Below are 23,589 nucleotides of genomic sequence, written 5' to 3'. Positions count from 1 at the left end.
AAAAAAAAAAAAAAAAACCCTCCCAAACTGAAGCTGAACAGTTACCAGAGCACTTTGAAAGCCTGCATAGATTGGAAATTTTCATCTGAGAAATAAGTAAAAGAATTACCCTAGACCTGACAGCGTACAAGTAATATCTCATAACGACCAATCAAAAGTGTCAAATGGCTGCCCATGAGTAATTAAAGGGATTGGGAGTGTGGTTGCATGAGGATGTCAGCATGTTACAAGCAAAACAATAAGGTCTAGATTTAGATTGCGGCTTTGAAGCTGAAAGACAGACAGCTGCAGTCGGGGGAAAGAAAGAGAAGCCAGACACTTAAAGCGTGCAGAGAGAGGATGGGAATGACAAGGGGGTCAGCAGTGTTTCTGAGTAATGTACACCATGAAAGGAACTTCGGTGTGACAAATCTTCTATTGTGTTTTATTGACTATAAATTTCTCACCTGGTAGTATTAAACAGTCCAAATATCACTGGATTCTTAGGATCTCTGGTCGGCAGTAAAAACACATCCTCTGAAAGAATGAAAAACCATTCCATCATTTTGGATTTTTAACCTTCGACTCATGCAAAGAAAATGTATTTATTTAAACAAATTAGTTCCTCCAGTAATTGTTACCTAGTTCGTCAAAGTATGTGTCGATTCCATTCATTCCCGGCACTGAGCAAACCAGCCGCGCTTTAAGGAAAGTGCTCCACTTGTTCACCAGGATTCTCTGTCCTCCCATGTCATTCTGTGAAAAACAAAATGGATAAACGAGGACTTCAAGGACATCTACCAAACAAGGTTTAATATGGCGAAATGGGCAGACGCTGTGGCTCTTTTTATTTACATAGGAAAATTGAGCACAATTCTCAGAAAGCACATACTGCCTTCTCACTTCTCCCTTGCGTTGTCTTATCAATGCAGTACTTTTTAAAACAAAGGTTGTTTAGGTTGAGTTTCACCGACTACATGTCTACATCGTATATGAGGGGGTGCTCCAGCCAAGAGAGGTCACTGGACCCCCAGACTTGGAGTCACACAGGTGGTAACGAACTGTTGGGCGTGGGTGCTAGGAAGTAAATTGAGGTCTTCCGCAAATGCATCAAGTACGCTTAACTGCTAAGCTATGTCTTCAGTCCCTCAGTGTAGTGCTTTCATTCAAACACTATCAATACTTTTTGAGACAGAAACCCTTTCTCAAAAAACCAACCAACCAAGCAAACAAACAAACAAAGATGTTATGTATTTCTAGTAGAAGACTATGTGGACCGTGGAAAGGTTGAGGGACGGGACACAAATATCATCAAAGCATGCCGTATGGAACTCTCAAAAGAACCAACGAAATGGTAAAACAATATAACAGAGGCCTGGCTATACAGAGGGAGGTGAGGGAGGTAAACTGAGGAAATAAAGCATAACGCCACGGTCGCGCCAGCTCACCACGCACAGCCGCCCCACTCGGGTGTAGATCGTGTGGGCGTTGTTCTCCGCCTCCAGCGCCTTCTCAGTAAAGAAAAAGTACATTTTGTTGTCATCTCGGTCTTCGTTATCAGGAATCATATATGAACCTACAAATTTTGGTTCTTCAGAAAAAAACAAACATAAACGGTTTAAAATTTTTACATGTAATGGTACAGTGACAATGTCATCCCCCATAAATTATTTATCAACTGATTGTCAAACTTTCATCCACTTGTGAGAAAATACAAACGTTCTTCAATTTTTTAGATGATTATTGAAACCTAGATAATCATTCTTGTTTTATGTGCAAATCAATAGACATTTAAAAATGCAATTTAAATAGAAACCGTAAGAGTCATGGTTTCAGAAAACATTATAGTGTATGTTGCAAACAAAATATATTCAGTGAAAAAAGCAGAAAGCGTTATTAAAACAATCTATGAATTTCTTCTCAATCTATATAAGGTAAATGGACATGTAAGCTCCATATTAAAAAATTAAAAGTAGTTTGTTATTTATTTTTAATTTATATATAGCTTATCAATAAGCCCCATGGAAGATCACTTATTTTTAAAGTGAGAAATTTAAGATTTTGTCTTTATAGTCTACAGAAACTGTGTAGGTGGCTTTGATTGATATGATCCTGATCTTTTAAATGATAATATATATGCGTGCTGAAACTCAATCATGGACTCGTGGAAATTATGAATATGCCCAATATAACCTGGTATCTTCACTCCTAGATACACCACTATGTGACAAAATATAAAATTCACATATATGTGAACGTAGATGTAACATTTATATGTTTATATAATGTGTAAGTTTACACGTAAGCTTATATATGTGTGTGCGTGTATGTATATGGATATATATTTTTTACATTTCTGGAATCTGGTTAGGGGGTGGCAAGTGATACTCCTGAAGTTTTATTTATCTCTAAAGTGCAGCATGATCCTATTAAAGCAGCAGGGGCGCCATCAGGGTAGCAGCAATGATGCCCATTAATGAGACAGGCAGAAGCTATTAAATGAGCCTCTACTTTTCATATACTCAGCTTGTTCGTTTCATTTAACTCTTGATATCTAAGCATTGTTATAAATAAACTTACTGCATAATTAGGGTATTTTATATATAAAGTGATAAACAACATATGTATTTTGGACTCGAGAATATGATAGCTATAAAGGCTATTTCGAGTTAACATTTTTATTATCAAAATCGCAGACTCAGTCATGGACCGTAAATTCGTTTTCCATTCTGTTTCTTCACTTCTACCTTTCAGTAGCCGCTCATCGTCATGCTCAGTGCGAATATGGCCTAACTTCCCCATGCTGCGGAAGATCGCTGAGTCTCTGCCCCAGTAGTCACTGTAGAGTCCCGCAAACAGCTCATTACCTGCAAAGGCGACCCAGAGGAAGACAAGTCAGTGTATGTCCCCCAATCTGAGGCTGGGTAGAAGCCACTGTCAGGTCAAACATGCCGGTTTAACACATATTCAACTTGAGGTTGTCAACAGTATCGCTCAGGGCAGGAATGAAACCACCACAGAGAGGTGCCTGCTTCTTCGCTGTGTATCCTGGGAGCCATTTCTTTCTGAACCGAAAACACAGCACTCAGTGTTAGGAGAAAAGCGCTGGGGGACACTGGTGAATGCTGACACCTATTTGGTGACGCTGTCTCCGCTATTCTTATTTTGGCTAACTTTTTCAACCTCGATACCAACTGTTTTATCGTGGTCGTTGTACACGGATGACGTGTGATTCAGTTAATTCGAGTGCTTCTTATACCAAATCTGAGGACTTTAATATGATTTTACAAGGATTTTAATACGATAAAAGTACAAAGTCTGTTGAAGCAGTATCTTCAATCATCCAATACGGTGAGTTTGTAGCTGAGTCAGAGGAGACTGGTAAAAAGAGCTCATGACTCATCTACAGTCAGCAGCACGACTGACTGACCTTAGCTGCAGCACGAGGAGCAGCAGCAGATTTGAAGCAAGGTCCTGGGATTATTCAAGTTTATGTGGGACCTTGAAAAATCACAATGTGTTTTCAGAGAAAGAAATGAAGACATTAACGGTAGTTTAGGAGGAGAGAACAAGATTCTTTTCTGACACCTGAGGGTATGGCTGGGCCGCAGAAATGCTATCATCACCTAGGAGGTAGGGGACTTTGAACGCTCTTCCTTCTCAGAACCACAGTGTAATCCCTGTGCATCAGCGGGCCCAGGAGGCCCGTTCTGGGCACTCCTTGCCTCGCTGTCCTGATCTGTCCCAGATGAATGCCTCTGGCAAAGACGCCAATAGTCGCAGCCTATCTCTGGGAATAGGGACTTCTTTTAGAACGGTTAAATTATCCCCTTGCTGTGTGCCCAGAACTGCAGCTGGCACTGAAAATCAACCCAGAAAAGACGATGCTTGAGAGATAGCTTTTTTTTTCTTCTTACACTTGTATACATACCTATGCATGCGTGTTGGCATACACTAGGCTGCAAATGTGTTTGCCAGTATGTAGAAGTCAGAGGTCAAGTTTGGGTGGTACTCCTTGTGTATCTTATTTTTTCTTGTCTTTTGTGCATCATCATCACCACCACCATCCTTTTCATCACTACCTGAGACAAGTTCTCTCCCTGAGACTCGGGCTCACTGACCCAACTAGAGTGGATGAACAGTGAGACCTGCTGGTCTTCTTATCTGTGCTTCCTAGGCACATTAATTAAAAGAACATGCCAGGCTGGACGGTTTAGATTGTGAGGCTCAAACACAGGTTCTCAAATCCGTGCTGAAGCACTTTCCTAACTCAGCCTCTCCTTAGCCCCCCGTGATGCTCTTCCAATAATGACAATGTATTCCAAAGTGTACACTGGTGATTTAAAGAACTTCAGAGTTTGAGAAAGCTCACAATAATCATATTTCTAAATTAATGTATCATTTTTGCTCTACGTTTTGAAACTAATACAAGCAATATTGCCACTATAAAAACTTAACCGGGTGCTGGAAAGATGGCTCAGCAGTTAAGAGCACTGACTGCTTTTCCAGGGGTATTGAGTCCAATTCCCAGCAACCACAAGGTGGCTCACAACCACCAGTAATGGGATCTAATGCCATCTTCTGGTGTGTCTGAAGACAGCTATAGTTGTACTCACATACATAAAATAAATAAATCTAAAAAAAATTTAACCAAATATATTAACTCAATTGTGAAAATCGGAGGTACTGCCTACAAACTTAATTTATTAGATCTGTTTCAGAGTTTGTGTTGTTGTTATTTTGCCTAACATAAAATAATTAAAACTTTTTTACTGCAGGGATGGAAATAAAGACGAGCCTGAGGAAAAGAAGGTCCAGCGGCAGGCCCAAAGTGGGATCCAGCTCAAGGAGAAGTTCCAAGGCCTGATGCTATTAATGAGGCTATGGTGAGCTCACAAAAAGGGACCTAGCATGGCTGCCCTCCGAAAGACTCAGCAAGCAGATGAAAAGGTCAGATGCAGATACTTGCACCGAACTAATGGACAGAAGCAGCTGACCCCTGTGGATGAATTAGGGAAAAGCTGGAAGAAGCTAAGGAGGAGGGCAACCCTGTAGGAGGACCAGCAGTCTCAACTAACCTGGACCCCCGAGATCTCTCAGACTCTGGATCACCAACCAGGCAGCATACACCAGCTGATATGAGGCCCCCAACACACATACAGTAGAGGACTGCTGGGTCTGTGTTCAGTCAGAGATAATGCACCTAATCCTCAAGAGACTTAAGGCCCCAGGGAGTTTAGAGGTATGGTTAGGTGGGTGGTAGGGACATCCTCATGGAGACCAGGGGTGGGGAGGAGGTATGGGAGGGTAGATGGGGTTAGGGAAGTGTGAATAATAATAATAATAATAATAGATAAAATCATTCAAATTATCCATTTATAGGGTAGAAAGTTTGATAAGTAGTCAACTGAGTTATATAGAAGGCAATTTTTTTTCAGTTACTACTGCACTTTATTGTGTTCAACCAAATCACCATGTTACAAAAATAGCAAGCTGCCATAAAAAAAGATAAGGCTCCTCTATCCAGCACCAGTTAGCATCATTTTACTTTCAAGCCTAGAAATTGGAAGGCAATTTATAAAGATGTTTATTTCCAACAAGAGCTAACTACTGATTGTTTTTAAAAAAATAATTGTTTTGTTATACCAGTGAGAAATAGGTTAAGGAGTTAAATCCAACTCGAAATTTTAAAAGAAGTATTTATAAGTATTATTGCAATAAACTAATTTTCATTATTTTTTAAAATAGCAAATATAAATGAGACCTTTTGTCTACAAAACACAAACAAAATGGGTTTTAAAATCTATATGTGAAAAAACTATATATTGTAAATTAAATGTAGTCTTCTTAAAAAACAATCCACTCTTTTGTTTAGTTTGGTTATTTATTTTCAGTTTCCTACTTGCTTGCTACAACAAAACAATGCTTATTTAATGTTATTTATTTAAAGATTCAGTTTTCAACTAGGCAAACATACTTTTCAAATGCTACTTTGAAATAGACTAAGTAGAAATGTATTCTATGGACTCTAACTTGAATATTTGCCCTTTTATTAAGTCTTGATATCACAATTCTGTAGCCAGGACTTCGGGATTTCTAAGAAATTATCCTCTTACAAAATTCGGAGCAGAGACTGAAGGAATGACCATTCAGAGACTGCCCCACCTGGGGATCCATCCCATAAACAACCACCAAACCCAGACACTATTGGGGATGCCAACAAGAGCTTGCTGACAGGAGCCTGATATGGCTATCTCCTGAGAGGTTTGGCCAGTGCCTGACAAATACAGAAGTGGATGCTCATAGCCATCTATTGGATGAAGCACAATGAAGGAGCTAGAGAAAGGACCCAAGGAGCTGAAGGGGTTTGCAGCCCCATAGGAGGAACAACAATATGAACTAACCAGTACCCCCAGAGCTCCCTTGGACTAAACCACCAACCAAAGAAAATACATGGTAGGACTCATGGCTCTAGCTGCATATGAAGCTGAGGATGGCCTAGTCAATCATCAATGGGAGGAGAGGCCCTAGGTCCTGTGAAGGTTCTATGCCCCAGTATAGGGGAATGCCTGGGCTGGGAAGTGGGAGTGGGTGGGTTGGGAAGCAGTGGGAGGCGGGGAGGGGATAAGGGGCTTTCTGAGGGGAAACAAGGAAAGGGGATAACATTTGAAATGTAAGTAAGGAAAATATCTAATTAAAAAAAAAAAAGAAAGAAATTATCCTCTTGGGCTATGTGCAGGAAAATAACCAAAGTCTATAAAGGTGGGACAAGTAGTAGAGAGAATAAACACAGCCCCTGCCTCTAGTAGAGAGCTTTCTTGTTAGTAGCCTGCCCTTCATTCTGGACATATATTCACCATCTTGTCAAAATTCCGTTTAATATAAGAGTTATTGTCTTTTCCAAAAATATTACAGAAATGGTTTGCTTTATTCTGGAGGACATTTGTTACTTTAGTGGCACTGACTAACTATGTACAAATATTATATATCATATAATATATATACTATGTAATGTAGTATGTGTTATATCTTGTTATATAATATATAATATAGTTATATATTAACAAATTATATCTATTATGTACAATTATGTGTTTATGTATATAGTTATTTACATATATAGGTATATATATATGTGTATATATATATATATATATATATGACATCTTTCTATAAAACTCTCCCACTTTTAACTTATCTTACACTTCCCCTACATCCATCTCTCAAATTTATGCCATTTTCTTTTGTAACTATTTGTTGTTATAAACACATGTACTCATGTGTGTGTGTGCTTTTGTGTGTCTGTCTTCTACAGACCACATTTATTCTGGATCATGTGTTCAGAAATATAGGTAGTGTTGACCTGTTGAGCACAGGAAATCAGGAGACCCTGCAGAAAATGGGATCTCTCTCCCTTGTAGCCATCAGCGCTATAGTTAATCCTATAAACTACAGTAATGATCAGCCCAACAAGATACGCCAAGAAGGCAATACTAACACTAATATCTTAGGGATAGCTAACAGCTGTCTCATTAGACTTGAGACCTTCTCAGTTGGAGACAACTCATGCCTGCAACTGTAAACCTAGGCAAGAACCCATGGATAGAGAGGTCACAGGCCTTAGAGAAGAAAATACGACCACCATTTTGCTAAATTAACCCTGAATCCAACTGTTTCTAAATACCTATCTTCATTGGCACAGATCAGAGAAGCTCTGACTATCTGGTTATCAAAAAAATGTCTTTCTGCCATGAATAGAGGCTCTTGTAGAAATTTATAACTGATCAAAGGACAGACTTAGTGACTCTGAAGTATCAATCCCAACATGCGACATCTACAAAGGATCAGGGAACACTGCAGAAAAGAAAGATCATCAGAGTTAGAGAACCCTGAGGATGCCTGTAAAATAAAATCTCTGAGCGTGGCAGTGGTACTGTGCATTTCTGAACTGTCGACAGCTTGGATATGAGCTTCCAACGCACACACCATGAATGAAGGATGGGCTCGCAGGACTTCACTTGAGGGTATAATTTTCATAAAACAAACAAGAAATGGGAAAACAAATGAGCAGAATGTTCACAGTCAGCAATTCAGAGTGAAAAGTGTCAAGTGCCCAGTTCACTCCTCTCGCCCTTGGATCTATATTCAACTTCCTCAAGAAAGCAGGTTTTAATAAGGAGAGAGGTCTGCTGTGTTCGTGTCGAGTATCAACACATGCAAAGTGAGAAGTGTGATAATAAGGAAATAAGATAAAAAGTGATAGAATCTACATTAAAATATAGATGTATTTCTATGAAGACTAAGTCTTTAAAATATTATGATTTTTTTTCCTTTCCTTCAGTTTCAAAGTTCTGCTTGTCTTGATCAAGGCCAAACAATAACCATATCAGCCAGTAGATGGCAGCCCTATGATAGCAAATAATGTATTATCTAGGCAGGTTGTATCCTTCAAGATGAGATATTTTCATTTTCACCCAATTTCTCTTTTTGTAGTTAGATGAAAGAAAATACTTCATGAAAATTCAAATAACTAAATATAAACTTTTTAATTTAAACTTCAAAGGAGCTAGCCAGGTGCTATGCACCGTAAGCTATGGAAACAACCAAATGTGTTTGGGTTGGCACATTAGTTGATCCTCAGGAGAAAACGTTTCTGCTTTCATGTTTTATTATCATTGTGAAAAAAACAAGAACAAAAACCAAATCGAGCTATAATAGTGGGTACTGTGTTTGGCAAACCATTCCTTGCCTTCCTTCATCAAAATCTTGAAAGAAGATAATACAATACCAAGAAATATAAATAAATTTGAATTAAGCTTTAGGTATGATTAATAAATAATTACTTAAATGAGAGAAGCTATTCTATATTATATTAAAGAAAACAACACTTAAAGAAAGTAAATGCATTTTTAAAAATACTTCTTAAAATTATAAATATTTGGTGTCATTAAAATGTCAAGTCAATATTTTGTAATTCCTAGAATAAACAAATGACATCTAGGTTAATGTTATTTTCCTTATTTAAAAAAGGAAGTAGATTCATATGTGGAGTAAAATGTCCTTTAGTGTTTCAACAGTCAGGGCTTAAATATCCAAAGTTTAGATTTCTATGTCCTCTTAGACAAAGTTTTAACTTATGTCCAATCTATTTTGATGTCTTTGAATAAAGGCAAGTAGATTTTTATGCCAAATGATTTTTAGTTGTTATAGAACTAGATTTGAATGGTAAGTGATGTTGTATTAATATTAGGTCACTAACTCGTTACACAAGAACATAAGACACGTGTTTTCAGGACATTTTGACAGGAGGATATAACTTATTATACTCAATTCTAACCACTACACATAGGTAACACTGTGATGGATATAACTCTGCACTGGAATCAAGCTAAATGTCCAGGTCTAAATCTCCAATTTGACCCTGAGAAAACTGTTTATTGTCTTAATGTACTGATTACTTGTGGAATCCACGGGGTCTCCCTCTACTCTCTGTGCTACCATTTATATGGCTACTGTTCAATTCCTCCACAGACGCTTAGTTCCACCTCGAGCCCCAGGCTTACAGCTAACATACGAATCATCTTGCTGTGTTTCAACTGGCTCTTTGTGTACTTGAGATTGTACTCTGGGTTACCGATGATGCTAAATGAGTATGTATTAAATGAATGAACATCTCAATGAATTAACAATCACATGTATCTACACCTCCCTTTAGGTGTTAAATACTATAAAATATAATAGAAAGTTTTCCAAATAAGACTGAATTTATTTTTACCTGAATTATTTGTTTATTTATTTATTTAAGAATTTTGCTCATGAGTAGAGTAATTAAATCATTTCCATCTCTTCATCTGTTACCTCCAACTCCTCTGTGCCCCTCCTCAAACTCATAGATTATTTTTTTTAGAATGACTGCAGGAAAAAATCAATTGATAGGAATCTATCAGACACTTATATGAATTAATGAATTCTTGAATTTTTATTTTAATCTTAATCTTAACAATTAAGAACATTAAATGTGAATATTATAACGGTGTTAATTATTAATATTATACCACTAATGAATATCATAATTTAAAATCATGAAGCCTGAAATTCCACTGTATTTTATCATTTGCCCACAGTAGTATCAGCCTCAAAACATTGTTGTTATTGCAAATCTGTGTATATAATAAATTGCAAATTCCAAATTCCAAAAAAATAGAAAAGGTGATTATTCTAAGTCATATTTCAAAACAAATACACTGTAAAGGTAAAATATGCAATAAACACTTTTCTGTATACCTGTGTATTTATTGTGTATATTTATTCTTATAATGGAATTCTATTAGTAGTTTAGATGTAGTGTCCCTTTATTATTTTAAGAAACGCAATGTGAATTTAATTAATGGGTTGTTCATCCTCTGAATCTTTATTCACGATGTAGGAATACATATTTTAATTGTCTAGTATGAGCAGTTCACAATAGTTATCTGCAACCTTCTTATTTTAGTTAACTCCAAGGTTTCTCCTATTATCATATAAATAAATGCTCTAAGATTCACAGTAATGACAAATGCATCAGCCTTCTGAATTATAACTGACCATCCATAGTGAAAGAGCCCACAGAGAGTGGAAATTCAGTAGGTAGCTAGCTGTGGGCATTTGGGTTTTTGTCTTGCCAATTGACTAGTCATACCCATCATTAATAAAAGTGGTTTCTGGGGCAAAATGTTAAAGAAAAAGAGTGTTCATTAGCTGACACTCATGACTGAAGCTGTATTTGCTTGGTAGGCAACCAGTGACATCAATCAATAGGGTCATGGTCAATTAAATTCATGAGGGACACGATGGAGACGTAAGCTTGGCCAGTAGGGATAGTTTTAGGGAGACACTGAGTGTTTCTTTTCCTTTTCCTTTTATTTGAGGAAATAGTTTTAATATAAGCAAAGTATTTGAATAGCTCTTTGGAGACCCAGCCATGGCCAGAAGCTGCAGGAAGCGAGTCGACAGTGGGCATTTTGCCAATGTGAGGGAGCAGCAGACTTGAATAAGATTTTCTCAGGGGATGGAAAAGAGGTAAGGGAGTAACTAGAATTCTCTAGCTATGCAATTGGTGGGGTGAATTCGAGAAATAAATATTCATTCCTAACTGCTCTTGATATAAATATACTTAATTCAGTGGAAATGATTACTTATTCTTAAAATTGTTGCCACTAAGAACTTGAAACAATTGCTTATGTTTTCCTGATATGAGCTTCAATTATGTTCTGTTCGATTAACATTTATTTTTAATGCATAGAACTGGTAATAGTGTATATATCTAAATATAATTTTCAATAAAACTTCAAAAAATGTTAATATTTATAGACATTGTAGTTTTATTAGCTGAAAACCTCACACTGGGTCCATAAATGTACAAAAGGAATCATTTAAAAATATTTTAAAATTTATTGTATATGGTGTGTGTGCGCGTGCGCACGCAAGCAGATCAGAATGAGAATATGAGTGTTTCACAGAACACATGTGGAAATCAGAAGTATCTGTCCTCTTGTATAATCCACAAATAAAACTCAAGCCTACAATCAAGCTTGTGTTCCAAGAACTTTTAATCTGCTAAACCATCTTGCTACCTCACCAAATATTTGTTTAATGCTGGCTATTTACTAAAATCAAATATTAAGTCTTCAATTTGTATCCCTGAGAATGTCCTATTAAGAGTTAACAGATGCAGAGCTGAGGAAATGGCTTTGTGGGTTAGAACAGTTCCTAGTCAGGGATGATGACAGAAGTTTGGATTCTGGATGCCCATGCAAAAAGCTGGCATGTCCTCACACGTGCCTAATCATATACACAGAAACGTACGATTGGAGACAGGATGGTTGCTGGGGCTTGCCTGGATACCAGGCAAACTCCAGGTCAATGAGAAACCTTCTGTCAAAGGAAAGAATTGCAAACTATTAATGTAGAACAACCAACGTCCTCACTATCTACTACACACACGAGCAGAGGCACAGGTACCCATGAACACATATGTGCTTACAACACACATACATGCATACACACACAGGTACACAAACACACATAAAAACCATGACACAGCCAAGTGGTTTCTCTAAAAAGTTCCTTTCATCTTAGTAAGGTATACGTATTTCAGATGTAGTAGGATTACAATACGTCAGAAAATCTAACAAAATTAATGGGGAAAATAATACGTAAAACATAAGTATCCATATGATTGAAAGAGAGAGTACAAGAAAGCCTAAGGTATATTGCCTTAAACATAACAGCTGAAAAGAAAGAAAATATGGGACACAAAGAAAACAGTTCACAGATTCTGATTTTGCTGACCACCAAATAATGTGCTTAATATTTTTATTTTACTAGATAAGTTAAGTGCTAAGTTGCCTCCGGGTATTAGAAAGCCACAAGGAAGTAACACAGCAACCGAGTTTAGTGCAAATCTCAGGTTATCAGTAGCTTTAAACTGTTAAATACTTAATGGTTATTAAAACAGCTTTTGGTAGAATATTTGTGAATACCCTGGGGAATGAAATTGGCTAAACACATAAAAAATATTGTGCTTGAGGAATGAGCTGTTATCTATGCTACCAAAATACATCAGGTTTCAGTGACATTTGAAGAACAAGCTATACTAATGTTTAACTTCAGTTTTATTAGATTCTGATCATAGGGAGCAAGACACCACATGACCATTGAATTCTTTTTAACAGACGCTGTTATCTTTTTATTTCAAAATTTAATAAAAGCGTGCATATTGAATTCTTTCACTTTCTTAGTAATAATATTCAGTTTTACTCCAGAGATTCCTAAGTAAAGAGAATTACTTAACTAAAATTAAACTCGTATCTAAAGTTAAGACATAAACAAGCATATTGGTACGCACCTTTATTCTCAGAACTTGAAAGGGAGAGACACAAGTGGATGTATGTGAGTTTAAGACATGTATAGTCTACATACTGGGTTGCAGGCTGGCCAGGCTACATAGTGAGACTGGTTCAATAAATAAACTTTAAAAAATGCTATGTAATATTCATTGTTTTGGAAGAATGCTTGGGTTGAAGAGTGGAAGCACAGAATAGAGGAGAGAACATGGAGAGGAGTAAACCACATTACAGACCACTTGAAGAAGTCAGATAGAAGCATACTCCTAGAGGAGCTTCCATCCATGTATGGGACATATGCACATTTGAATTCACAGTGGTTATGAGAGTATGCACAGGGCCTGTGTAAACTCAATGAGACAAAATTCCAACATGGAGAGGGCAGGTGGACAAGGAGTCCCACGTCTAGAGGAGGAGGTATGAGCAATTGATTCCTTGCCAGTTGAAAACCATAGCTCCAAGAGTATATTGGCAACACAAACTGGATTTGATGGGGATGAGAAAGAAGGACACAGACTTGGGTGGTTAGGGATAGGAGTGTGATCTGGAAAGAGTTGGGAGAGGAGAGAGCATGAACAAAACACATCATGTGAATTTTTTTTCAAAGAATAGAAACGATACTGTTCATCTTGTGAGTATTGCTCTCTATCAGTATTTTCTCATTATGTCAGTCTTCATGAGGCATTCATTATCCATTGTGTGTCACTCAGGGAAAAAAGACACAAGGAATGATTAAAACATAGTTGGTCCTCTTTGTGCTGGGCTCCTGATTTAATCCACCAGAACAGAACAGGTGTGGTATAAAATATCCCGTTAATACATTCTTCTTTGTCCGTGTAGGCAACACCAAACTTGCCAAGTCTCAAGTCAGGGAGCTCCATTTTTCCAGCTCAATTTCTACTGCTTTTTCAACTAAGTGAATTCCTTTTACTTCCTATCGTGTAAAGAGCTGTGGCTAACATAGGTTATCAGGTTTCCAGTCCAGTGGCTACAGCTCTTTCCACACGGAGTAAATGATCTCTCCCAAGTACTTTGGGGATGAGGGAAATTGGACAAACGTGAAGAATTTTATTTTTATTTCTTCTCATTGGAGGGATTGTTCTACAACTTGTGTTTAGCTTGGAGAGCTATTTTTATTTGATTTCTCGTCTGAATAAATAAAACAGCCCTCAGATGGCAAGCACTTCACATTTTAGCACAGAGTAACTCGATTTTAGTAGTTCAGTGAAATTCACTTGGCAGTGCCCCTTCAGTAATGATACTCCTCTTAAATACTGGAGCTTTAAGTTCCTGAGTCCATGAATAAACACGCTCTGGAGAGACTGTCCCTTGAGTGGCATAGAGGGTTATGGAAATGACCACGTTCACCACTTCAACAAAATGCTTGAATGATTGATTGGTCTTCACTTCCAAACACTTGAGGATTTCACTGTATAGGAACGTATGGTGTGTAATATCCAACCTCAAATCTTTTTAATAAGAGAAGTATCTAAAAACTTGTTTTCTGTTTGCCAAAGTTTCTCAGTCTGTATTCCATCCAGACGTTCAGTGTATGAAATGTAAGCATTTTCACTCAGATCCTGCCAGTTCCTGTGGAATGTCTAGCAAATATGGATATAGTATTCAACAAGAATGTCATTCCTAATGTTGTGATTACTACTGTCAAAGTTGTCTTAAGAGCACTGTTTTTATATTTAAGGTCTCTTCATGCTCTACATAAATGCGCACACACACACACCACATTTTGTGTACAAATTTATAAAAGAGATAAAATATTTTTAAATAGACATTTTTTAAATTGTACATTTTAAAAATACATAGTCAAGTCTCAACTTACTATGTGAAATTCATATTTTAGAATATTTTAATTATAATGTTAATGCCATAGCTTCTGACTAATAAAGGTAACATCAGATTTTAGTTCTCTATAAAATTTTTCTTGTTGGTCTGAGAACAATGATCCAGATAGAAAAGTGTAGTGAGTAGAATACAGGGCTTATCAAGTCTTGGAACACTTGAAGAAAACAGAGTTCCCAAAGTACCGTGTGAATCAAGTATAGCATATTTTAATTTTATATTTTAAATCGTAATTGTTATTGTATGGGTGTTTTGTTTGCATGTGTGTCTGTGTATATGTGGGGTCAGAAGAGGACATCAGAGTCCCTGGGACTAGCATTAGAGAAGGTTGTGAGACACTGTGTTAGTGCTGAGATTTGAATCTCAGAGTTCTGCAAGGGCAACCAGTGTCTTTAAACAACAAGCCATTTCTCCAGCCCTTCAGAGTATATTTTTAAACATCAGCAAATTATTCCAAGTTTTATCAGTTTTCTTAGGATATGATGTCTCTACAACTTACAGTTTCTCATTTTTTTTTCCAAGAGAAATGAGCACTGATGGTCATGAGAAATGAGCATATATAGAATCAACTGAAAATATACAATGAAAGTGTAATAATAGCATCTTGTTCATAGGGACCCTCAGAGTCTCTCCATGCTAAGAACTCTTAGCTCACTTGTTAGGTATCAGGAATTACTTCCATCCATTTTAGATATAGGAATTCTCATGTTGCAATTCTGAAGTGCTTTGACTTTGTTTTCAAATCTAAATAATACAGAAAAGCGTGCTTCTTTATTGTAGAAAGAGAGATCTTTAGGAAACTCATTTAATTAATCTGAATTAAACTGCAACATCTATCACACAGCACAATCTCACTGCATTCTTTCAATGCACACATTTAGTGTGAGTTTGAGCTGATCAGACTATAGTTTATATTTTAGCTTAAGAATAATTTAGATAAATGGGGACAAGGAAATGGCTCAGATGATCTGACCTAGATCTTAACATCTACATGGTAGAAAGAATGATTAAACACCTGTGTATCATCTTCTGATCTCTGCAGGCGCACGAGTGCGCGCGCACACACACACACACACACACACACACACACATGCATGTGCGCACGCACACGTACACAGAGACAGAAAGACAGAGACAGACAGAGAGAGAATAAATGTAAGATAAGAATTTAAATAAATAACTTTAGATTGAGTTTTTGGTGAATACTGTGGATAACCAAAAATGTAAAATAAGCATACAACAACCACACATACCCATAAAATTGTCTAAGTTATTTCATATAGTGAGATAGAAAATTGGCATATTTTAAAATAGTTGATTTTTTGGCTATGTTTTTATAAAAACCATTATAAAGTTATATTTCCTGAATGCTAAATGCCACCATAAAAATCATTCTGTTTTAAGTATTTGTAGATGTTCGGTTTTCACCATGAGACATAAGTACTTTATGGCATCTGCAGTTATTTTAGAGTCAGATTACCAAAGATAGCATGACTTGAAATTCAGCATCATTTCTCCAGATACCAGTTGATAGATTCGGCAAGGCAAAGTATATAAAGAAATGCCAAGGAATTTATGGAAATTGGAAAATGCATTTTAAATCACCATGGCTGGCACCTGATGTCTGTGTCAAAGATAATTACCAACTAGCGTGGACACAAAGGAGGAGTTGGGGTCAAAAGGACATCTGCCCCTTCCTCTCTCAGATCTGTGTGACTCCAGGTGAAACAGGGGTTCCTGGAAAGAAAACAGAAAGACATTGTGAAGGTGCCAATTGTGATAAGAGTTTAATTGCTCACATAGAACACAGTAAGTTGAGTCACTAACAACTTACATGGTGTCATCGGGACCCTGATAAGAGGAAGATATGTAGTTACACATTGAGTTTTATAAATAAGCAAAGGCTTGGCAGATGCTCATGCAAACTCACTGTTGTCAGATGGGATGAGAAAAATTAGCAGGTTTTCTCAATCAGTTAGATAATGTTAGCTACACTGAGATAAGCCAGCTAAATAGTCCAAAGAAGAAACAAGATGAAGAAGGTACTGAAAAAGCAATTCAGTGTTAAAAGGAGAATTGAGGTTTTTATCCCTAATGTGGCTTATTAATTTTTAGAATAATTTAGAAAAGAGTAAAAATAGATTTTTCTACCTATAGCTTACAATATTTATGTTAATAATTTTCATTAAGTGTTATTAAATATTCAATACTGATAATTTAGAATGATTAGTTCATAATTTCATTTCAATGTGCATGTATGAGTTAATGCCATATTCTTTTCAGTATTTCATTTTTAATTTGTAATATGTTTCACATTAATAGATTATTAAAAAAGATATTTCCACAAAAATACAATTATACAATTGGCTTCTATTTCATGAATGTATTTACAGAAAATTTCCCTGGCTGTTCCTAGACTTCACAATTCTCATTCATATATATTTTAACATCCGGCAAGTCTGCCATAAGTGGTTTGGGTACAAGAAAGGCATATAAGAAAGTAGCAATAGTAACTGTAAAAACTTTTGTAGAAAAAATTTTTCAGTAAAACATTCTGTTAGTAAGGACTGTGCAGTCTGCTGGGAGCACACCATGGCAGCTGACCGCAGTTGAACATGCTTCTCTTAAGCTTCACTGTGAGTTTCTGGGCACCCCATTACCCTCTGTGTCCTATTCTATATATTGCCTTTTCTCTGTGTGGTTGTCTAAGATCACTATCCTGACTTTTCCATTTCAAAACCCTTCCAGTAAATGCTGAGCTCATTTGGTCCCTGTGGCCATCTGGTCTTATTTTTGAATCTGAAACACTGTCTGTAGAACAGCACAGAGGTATGGCTGCCTCACTGGGCTCAGCAGTAGTGTGTTCTTCTTCAGCTGTGGTACACAACTTAGAAGACAGTATAGATGGCAGTAAGTTGGGAGATCCTTCTTTAAGTGTTCATGGACAATAATTTTCAGAGGCAAGAGAATAAAATTGGCCAACTGAGAAGGAGTTAGAGATCTTACAAGCTAATATTGATACTGAGAGTTTCATATAAATTTGCAGAGCAAACCCATGGCACTCCATCCAAGATAGCAAGTGTGTGAGTGTGGGTTTTGCCTGCCCCTCCAAGTCCTGTCTCTTTGTGAAGTATTTGAGAAAACAAACAACAAAGGCATATAAATTTTAAAGGCTATAGAGAACTCATAAAGAAAATTCCAAGGGCTGGTGAGATGGCTCAGTGGGTAAGAGCACCCGACTGCTCTTCCGAAGGTCCAGAGTTCAAATCCCAGCAACCACATGGTGGCTCACAACCATCCGTAACGAGATCTGGCGCCCTCTTCTGGAGTGTCCGAAGACAGCTACAGTGTACTTACATATAATAAATAAATAAATCTTTAAAAAAAAAAAAGAAAGAAAGAAAATTCCAAGATGTTAGCTAATGTCAAAATCTTCTATAGGTTAGACCTCTGTGATATTTACCTTCTCATCTCAAGCTGCAAATGATGTTATTGTGTCTCACAGATAGTATTAGACACCATAGCACCAACATTGAAGGTGTTGGAAAGTGTAAAAAGAACATTGCTGGTTTGTTTGAGGAAGAATCCCACAGTGAGTTTAAATTTCACATGAGTGAAAGAAATCGTAAATGCAAAGGAAATAGTCATCAAAAAACTCCTAGATTTGTGGCATAGGAGTTACTGAAGTTAAATTTTCTTTAAAATTTTGAGAGTTTTCCCTAGTGGAAATCATCACATAGGCTCCTGAGGCTTAGACTGAATTTTGGATTTCAGCATGTGTCTGATCAACCAAGAAACCCATGGCCTTGACATTTTGAAAATAATTTAGTTAATGGATAATCATGCTGGAATGTTCATCCTATGTGAAGCACATCAATGTAACATCTGCCCCTGTCAGAGGCTGTCAGAAGACGTAGACTCGTTAAATCAAATTCCACAGTGAGAAGACATAAATGTTAACACTGAATCCTGAGCCTTAGACATTGTTACAGTGTGTATGTTCTCAGCCCAGGGAGTGGCACTATTAAATGGTGTGGCACTGTTGGAGTAGGGGCGTCACTGGGGGTGTGGGCTTTAAGACCCTCATCTTAGCTTCGTGGAAGTCTGTATGCTGTTAGTAGTCTTACAATGAAGATGTAGAACTCTCAGCTCCTCCCACACCACACTTGCCTGGATATTGTCACACTCCTGCCTTGATGATAATGGACTGAACCTCTGAACCTGTAAGCCAGCCAAAATCAGATGTCCTTTCTAAGACTTGCCATGGTCATGATGTCTGTTCACAGCAGTAAAACCCTAACAAGACAGACATCAATACCTCATGCCAGACAACATTGAGAAGGTCCATGACTAAAAGCATTTCCCCCTTTTCTTGGAGATTTCATATTTATTTGTTCAGTGGCTAAACCGGGGTCAATATTGTTCATTTTAAAAACAAAATGTTCATTCTAAAAACAAATTAAACTTTTTTATTTTATTTCACCTCTCTAGTAAAAGGCGTATATTCTTGTTACCCTCAAAGTCCATTCAGTCTATCATTTCGATTTTAAAAACGAGTAAGTTTGCAACTTCTTCTTTTTGGTCCACAAATGAAAATATCATTGTCTTATTCGGGTTTGTTTGTATACTTGTTTGTTTCCACGCTACTGCTCAGAATGTGGGAAATCTTCTTGCAGAATTTTAATATGGGTGCTTCAAACATTTTTATATTAATTATAGCATGTCTTCAAAATACTACATCTGCTTTTAAGTTCATTCTTGAGCTACTGAATCACATGAAGTCATAACAGTATGTTTATTTTTTCTTCACAAGGGCTATTATAACATGCTTATTACAGAGGATGGCCTAGTCAGCCATCAATGGGAGGAGAGGCCCTTGGTCCTGTGGAGATTATTTGCCGCAGTACAGGGGAATGCCAGGGTCAGGAAGCGAGAGTGAGTGGGTTGGGGAGCAGGGTGGGTGGGTGGAGTATAGGGGACTTTCAGGATAGCATTTGAAATGTATATGAAGAAAATATCTAATAAAAGTAGAAAAATGTAAAATAATAATAATAATATGCTTGTTAAACACCAAACACCTGATAGTAAAAGCAAGCAAAGGACTAAGTTTACTGTAATGACCTGAGTTCTGAATTAAGTCTCTGATCATAGGCAACATTGTATGAAGTCATCATTTCCTCTCCTTTTGAGGTATCAGCATCATCACCACCTCCCAACTGCCTATAACAAATATTTAAGTGGCTGTCAGACATTTTGCCTAAGTAAGTCATCTGTACTCCCAAGCTTCCTGACAGTTTAGAGCAGTTAAAAGTTAAAGCAAGAATAAATCAGAAATAAAATTGTCACATACAATGTCAATGATGCTTTATGATATAAAACAATTTTTGTGTGTGGTTAAGGCTAAATAACCCTAAAAAGACTTTGCCTCTTTTGTGAACACACTGAAAATCATCTAATTTTTAAACCCATCAGTCTGCTGATAGCAAGTATAAAGTTCCTAGTAAATAAATAAACCAGAAGATAGATAATTTAAGAAGGCGCATCTCATCGGCTCTACTATTAATAGAAATGCCACAATTTTGTTCCAATTTTATATCATCTCTGAGACTTTTCATTATGTCTTCTGAAATAACACAGTTGCAATCAATTTGTAATATGTGTCTCAATTTATTTTCTATAACTAAGTCAGAGATACTATAACAGGCACAAAAATGGAGACACAGAATTCTTGTCTGGCTTAATTCCTAGACTAATACGACCGAAGACATTTTGAAGATGCATAACTTAAGGATTTTGAGAAGGGGAGACTACTTGATGTTCTAGGTGGATATCATATAATAACATAACTCCTGAGAAAGATTTGATGATTAAAAACAGGACTATGCAATGGAATTTATGATAGGGGAAATAAGGGCCACCAGTGCTTCCTTTAAAGATGGACAAATGGGGCAATACCAGCTCACAGTTGATCCCTCAAAGCTGCTGATAACGATAAAGTAAGTTCCCAATTGGGTAGTCCTCTTAACATCTCAATTCTCACCTAATAAGATACATTTTAGGTTTTCCCTTAGAGAATTATGAGCTAGACAATATGGTGTTTCTGCCATGAAACTCATGACTGTTTGTTGTAATGGCATAGAAAAAGTTGTACAGCTCTCAAGAGGGCAGTGGTGCTTGCCTGTCTTTTTTGTCTCTTGAACTCTGTGTTCTAAGCATTCTCTTAATATTTTCTCTACATAATGCACATTGCAAACCAGAACCATAAAACCCATTCGTATCAAGATCCATGTCACTGGGGTAGGAGAGATGGCTCAGTGGTTAAGAGCACTGACTGTTCTCCCAAAGGTCCTGTGTTTAACTCCCAGCAACCACGTGGAGGCTCACAACATCTGTATTTTGTCAAAATTGCTACTTGCCTGTGCTTTTCTTTTGCTCGGTTCTCTATAATGGTAGAAAATATTCACATCCACAATCTAGTCTGATGGTTCTTATCCTTTCAGTTGCCTGGCCTGAGAGCTCACGAGCCTTCAATCTTATCACAAATGCATATCTCTGTCATCCTTGCAATTGCTTAGATGTTCTATGGACCTAGCTTACCATGTTCTCCCCAAACGTTGCTACAAAGTTACTCATAATGTTAAAAAGTATTTTTAAAAAGTATTTTTTTGACCCATACAGCCCCCAAGATTTGAGCATAAAGCACACATTTTCCTTCTGTCTATTCATCAGTCTCATGTCTTTTTCTTTTCAGCATGTATGTCTAATTTCCATATTATTAAACCAAATCTCATAATGACAATGGAGAATATCATGAATTACATGACACTCAAGACTGTGGGTTCAGAGTCCCCAGCACCTAGGGCACCCACTTGAGATGGCTTGCTCCCTACCAGATTCCTGGCATAAACATGTGCCACACTTTCCACATAGGAAACAGGACCTAGGGTCATGTAGTCCAGGACAGAGTTCTCCATACTAAAAAGGTATCTAGAGGCCCTGAAGTTTTTGCCAAAAGCATCCCTTCACAGACATTCCTTCCTGCTAAAGGTATTAAATCTTTGGTCTACCCTGAGAAGGTGGAAATGTACCCATTTTCCACAAAGAACAATCAATAAACATTTTGGTACAAAGGACTGTCTCTTCCATCAAGAATCTCCATGGGGAACATGGAAGAGGCCTTCGCTTCCTACAGAATCCCCTTCCTAACTCAATATCCCCACCCTCCACTCCCACCCCCACTCCTCACCTCAGTGTCCCAGATAAAAACCTCTAAGCTAAGGACTTCTGCCCATGAGCTAAGCCAGAGTTTCCCACCCGCCCACCCCCAGGTTCATCCTCACCCTGTGGGCAGCCTTTGTTCTCAGCTCCTCTGCAACATCCAGAAGCACATGGATGTCCAGAAGACTGCAGGTCCATTCTGTTCCCAACTCGCTGTGAACCAGTGAAGTCTGGATGTCCAGGAGTTTGGGAGCCAGACCCCACCACCACCACCATGCTCCAGGCTCCTTGTGTCAGGCCCGTGGACGCTCCCCCCACCCCACCCCACCCCAGGGCCCTTCCTTCCAGATTCCATGCAGTTTCCATTGTCAACTGGACCCCAGGGAGCTTGGGAACCCCTAGCTTCAGCCTCTCACTTCCTAGGCTGCATTTTCCCACCCCTGAAGGAGCCAGCACAGAGTACATGTGTCTAGCACACAGTGTTTCATCTGCCCAGAACCTCAGCAGCATGTTGGAAACACAGACCCACAAAGACTACAGTGAAATGAGAGGAGTCTAGAGGGAGAAAATAGAAACAATGAATACTAAGTTACAACAAGATAGACAAGTTCTGGGGTCTTCTTGCACAGTAGGGACTATCGATAATGACAATTGAAAACATTGTTCAACAAAGCTAGAAGAAAGAATTTTCAGTGTTCTCACCATAAAAAAACAGAATAAATACTTGAGGAGATGTACACACTTGTCCTGATTAGCACATTTCACAATTTGTGCTCAGAGTGAGGCACCATAGGAAATCCTTAAATATGTCTAATTTTTCATACTACACACATTAATATTTTGAAGAACAATAAAACAAATTTATCTGTAATTGATCTGCATTCCGGATAGCACAATCAACATCAATGAAGAATTTAATTTAAAGATTTCAAATATTGAAAACAAATCTGTCACTGAAATGCATGATTTGAACCAAACCTGTGAAATTGGCAAGTAACTTGTTTCCCTAGAAATTCCCTTTAAAGTCCATTCAAGAAGTTATTTCTCTGATTAGCAGACTGCCTAATAATAACTTAGGTATAAAACTGGCTCTCACCATTTATGTTCCAAGGTAAAAGATGGTTTTGTCAGTTCTCCACACGTTAGTGCCTAAGTCTGCTACAGAGATGGAACCAATCACAATGGCGACACTTCATTGTCATCAGACTTAAACACACATTTATCCTCTATATTCATTGTCCCTTCCTTTAGCATCTTCATCTTCTCTCTGGCCCTTATTTGTCTCACTCCTTTCAGAATTATCATCGTGATTTTATCACAGCTTCATGGATCGTCTTCATGACTGGACTCTCCGACCTCTGCTCCACTAAGGAACTTGTCTTTCTGAAATATAAATTTCCTCGTATCAGCTCCCAACTTGATCTCTTCTGTGCAGCCTGAAGTCCTTTGGCTTTCAGACACGGTGCTGCACACTGGAGTGATTCTCCTTCTCCAACACTTTCTCTTCTAGTTTGTGTACCAGCTGTCCTGAAGGACTTGCCAGTTTCTAAGGATTTTCTTCTTCTTCTTCTTCTTCTTCTTCTTCTTCTTCTTCTTCTTCTTCTTCTTCTTCTTCTTCTTCTTCTTCTTCTTCTTCTTCTTCTTCTTCCTC

The 23,589-nt window shown here is 37.6% G+C and overlaps 1 protein-coding gene across 1 annotated transcript in view; it reads right to left on the bottom strand.

Annotated features, from left to right (window-relative positions):
- Sema3e (semaphorin 3E) overlaps window positions 1-23,589 on the bottom strand; it is a 222,768-nt gene that overhangs the window by 31,568 nt on the left and 167,611 nt on the right. Inside the window, exons 5-9 of the mRNA XM_021163140.1 lie at window positions 16,364-16,457; window positions 2,727-2,846; window positions 1,428-1,570; window positions 621-735; window positions 447-516 (exon numbers count right to left, since the gene is read on the bottom strand). Of these exons, the coding sequence (XP_021018799.1) occupies window positions 447-516; window positions 621-735; window positions 1,428-1,570; window positions 2,727-2,846; window positions 16,364-16,457 (542 nt within the window). The remainder of the gene's footprint in view (window positions 1-446; window positions 517-620; window positions 736-1,427; window positions 1,571-2,726; window positions 2,847-16,363; window positions 16,458-23,589) is intronic.

This window comes from Mus caroli, chromosome 5 (genome assembly GCF_900094665.2).
Source record: "Mus caroli chromosome 5, CAROLI_EIJ_v1.1, whole genome shotgun sequence".
Taxonomy (NCBI): Eukaryota; Metazoa; Chordata; class Mammalia; order Rodentia; family Muridae; genus Mus; species Mus caroli.
This window is presented reverse-complemented; position numbering and strand designations above follow the sequence as displayed.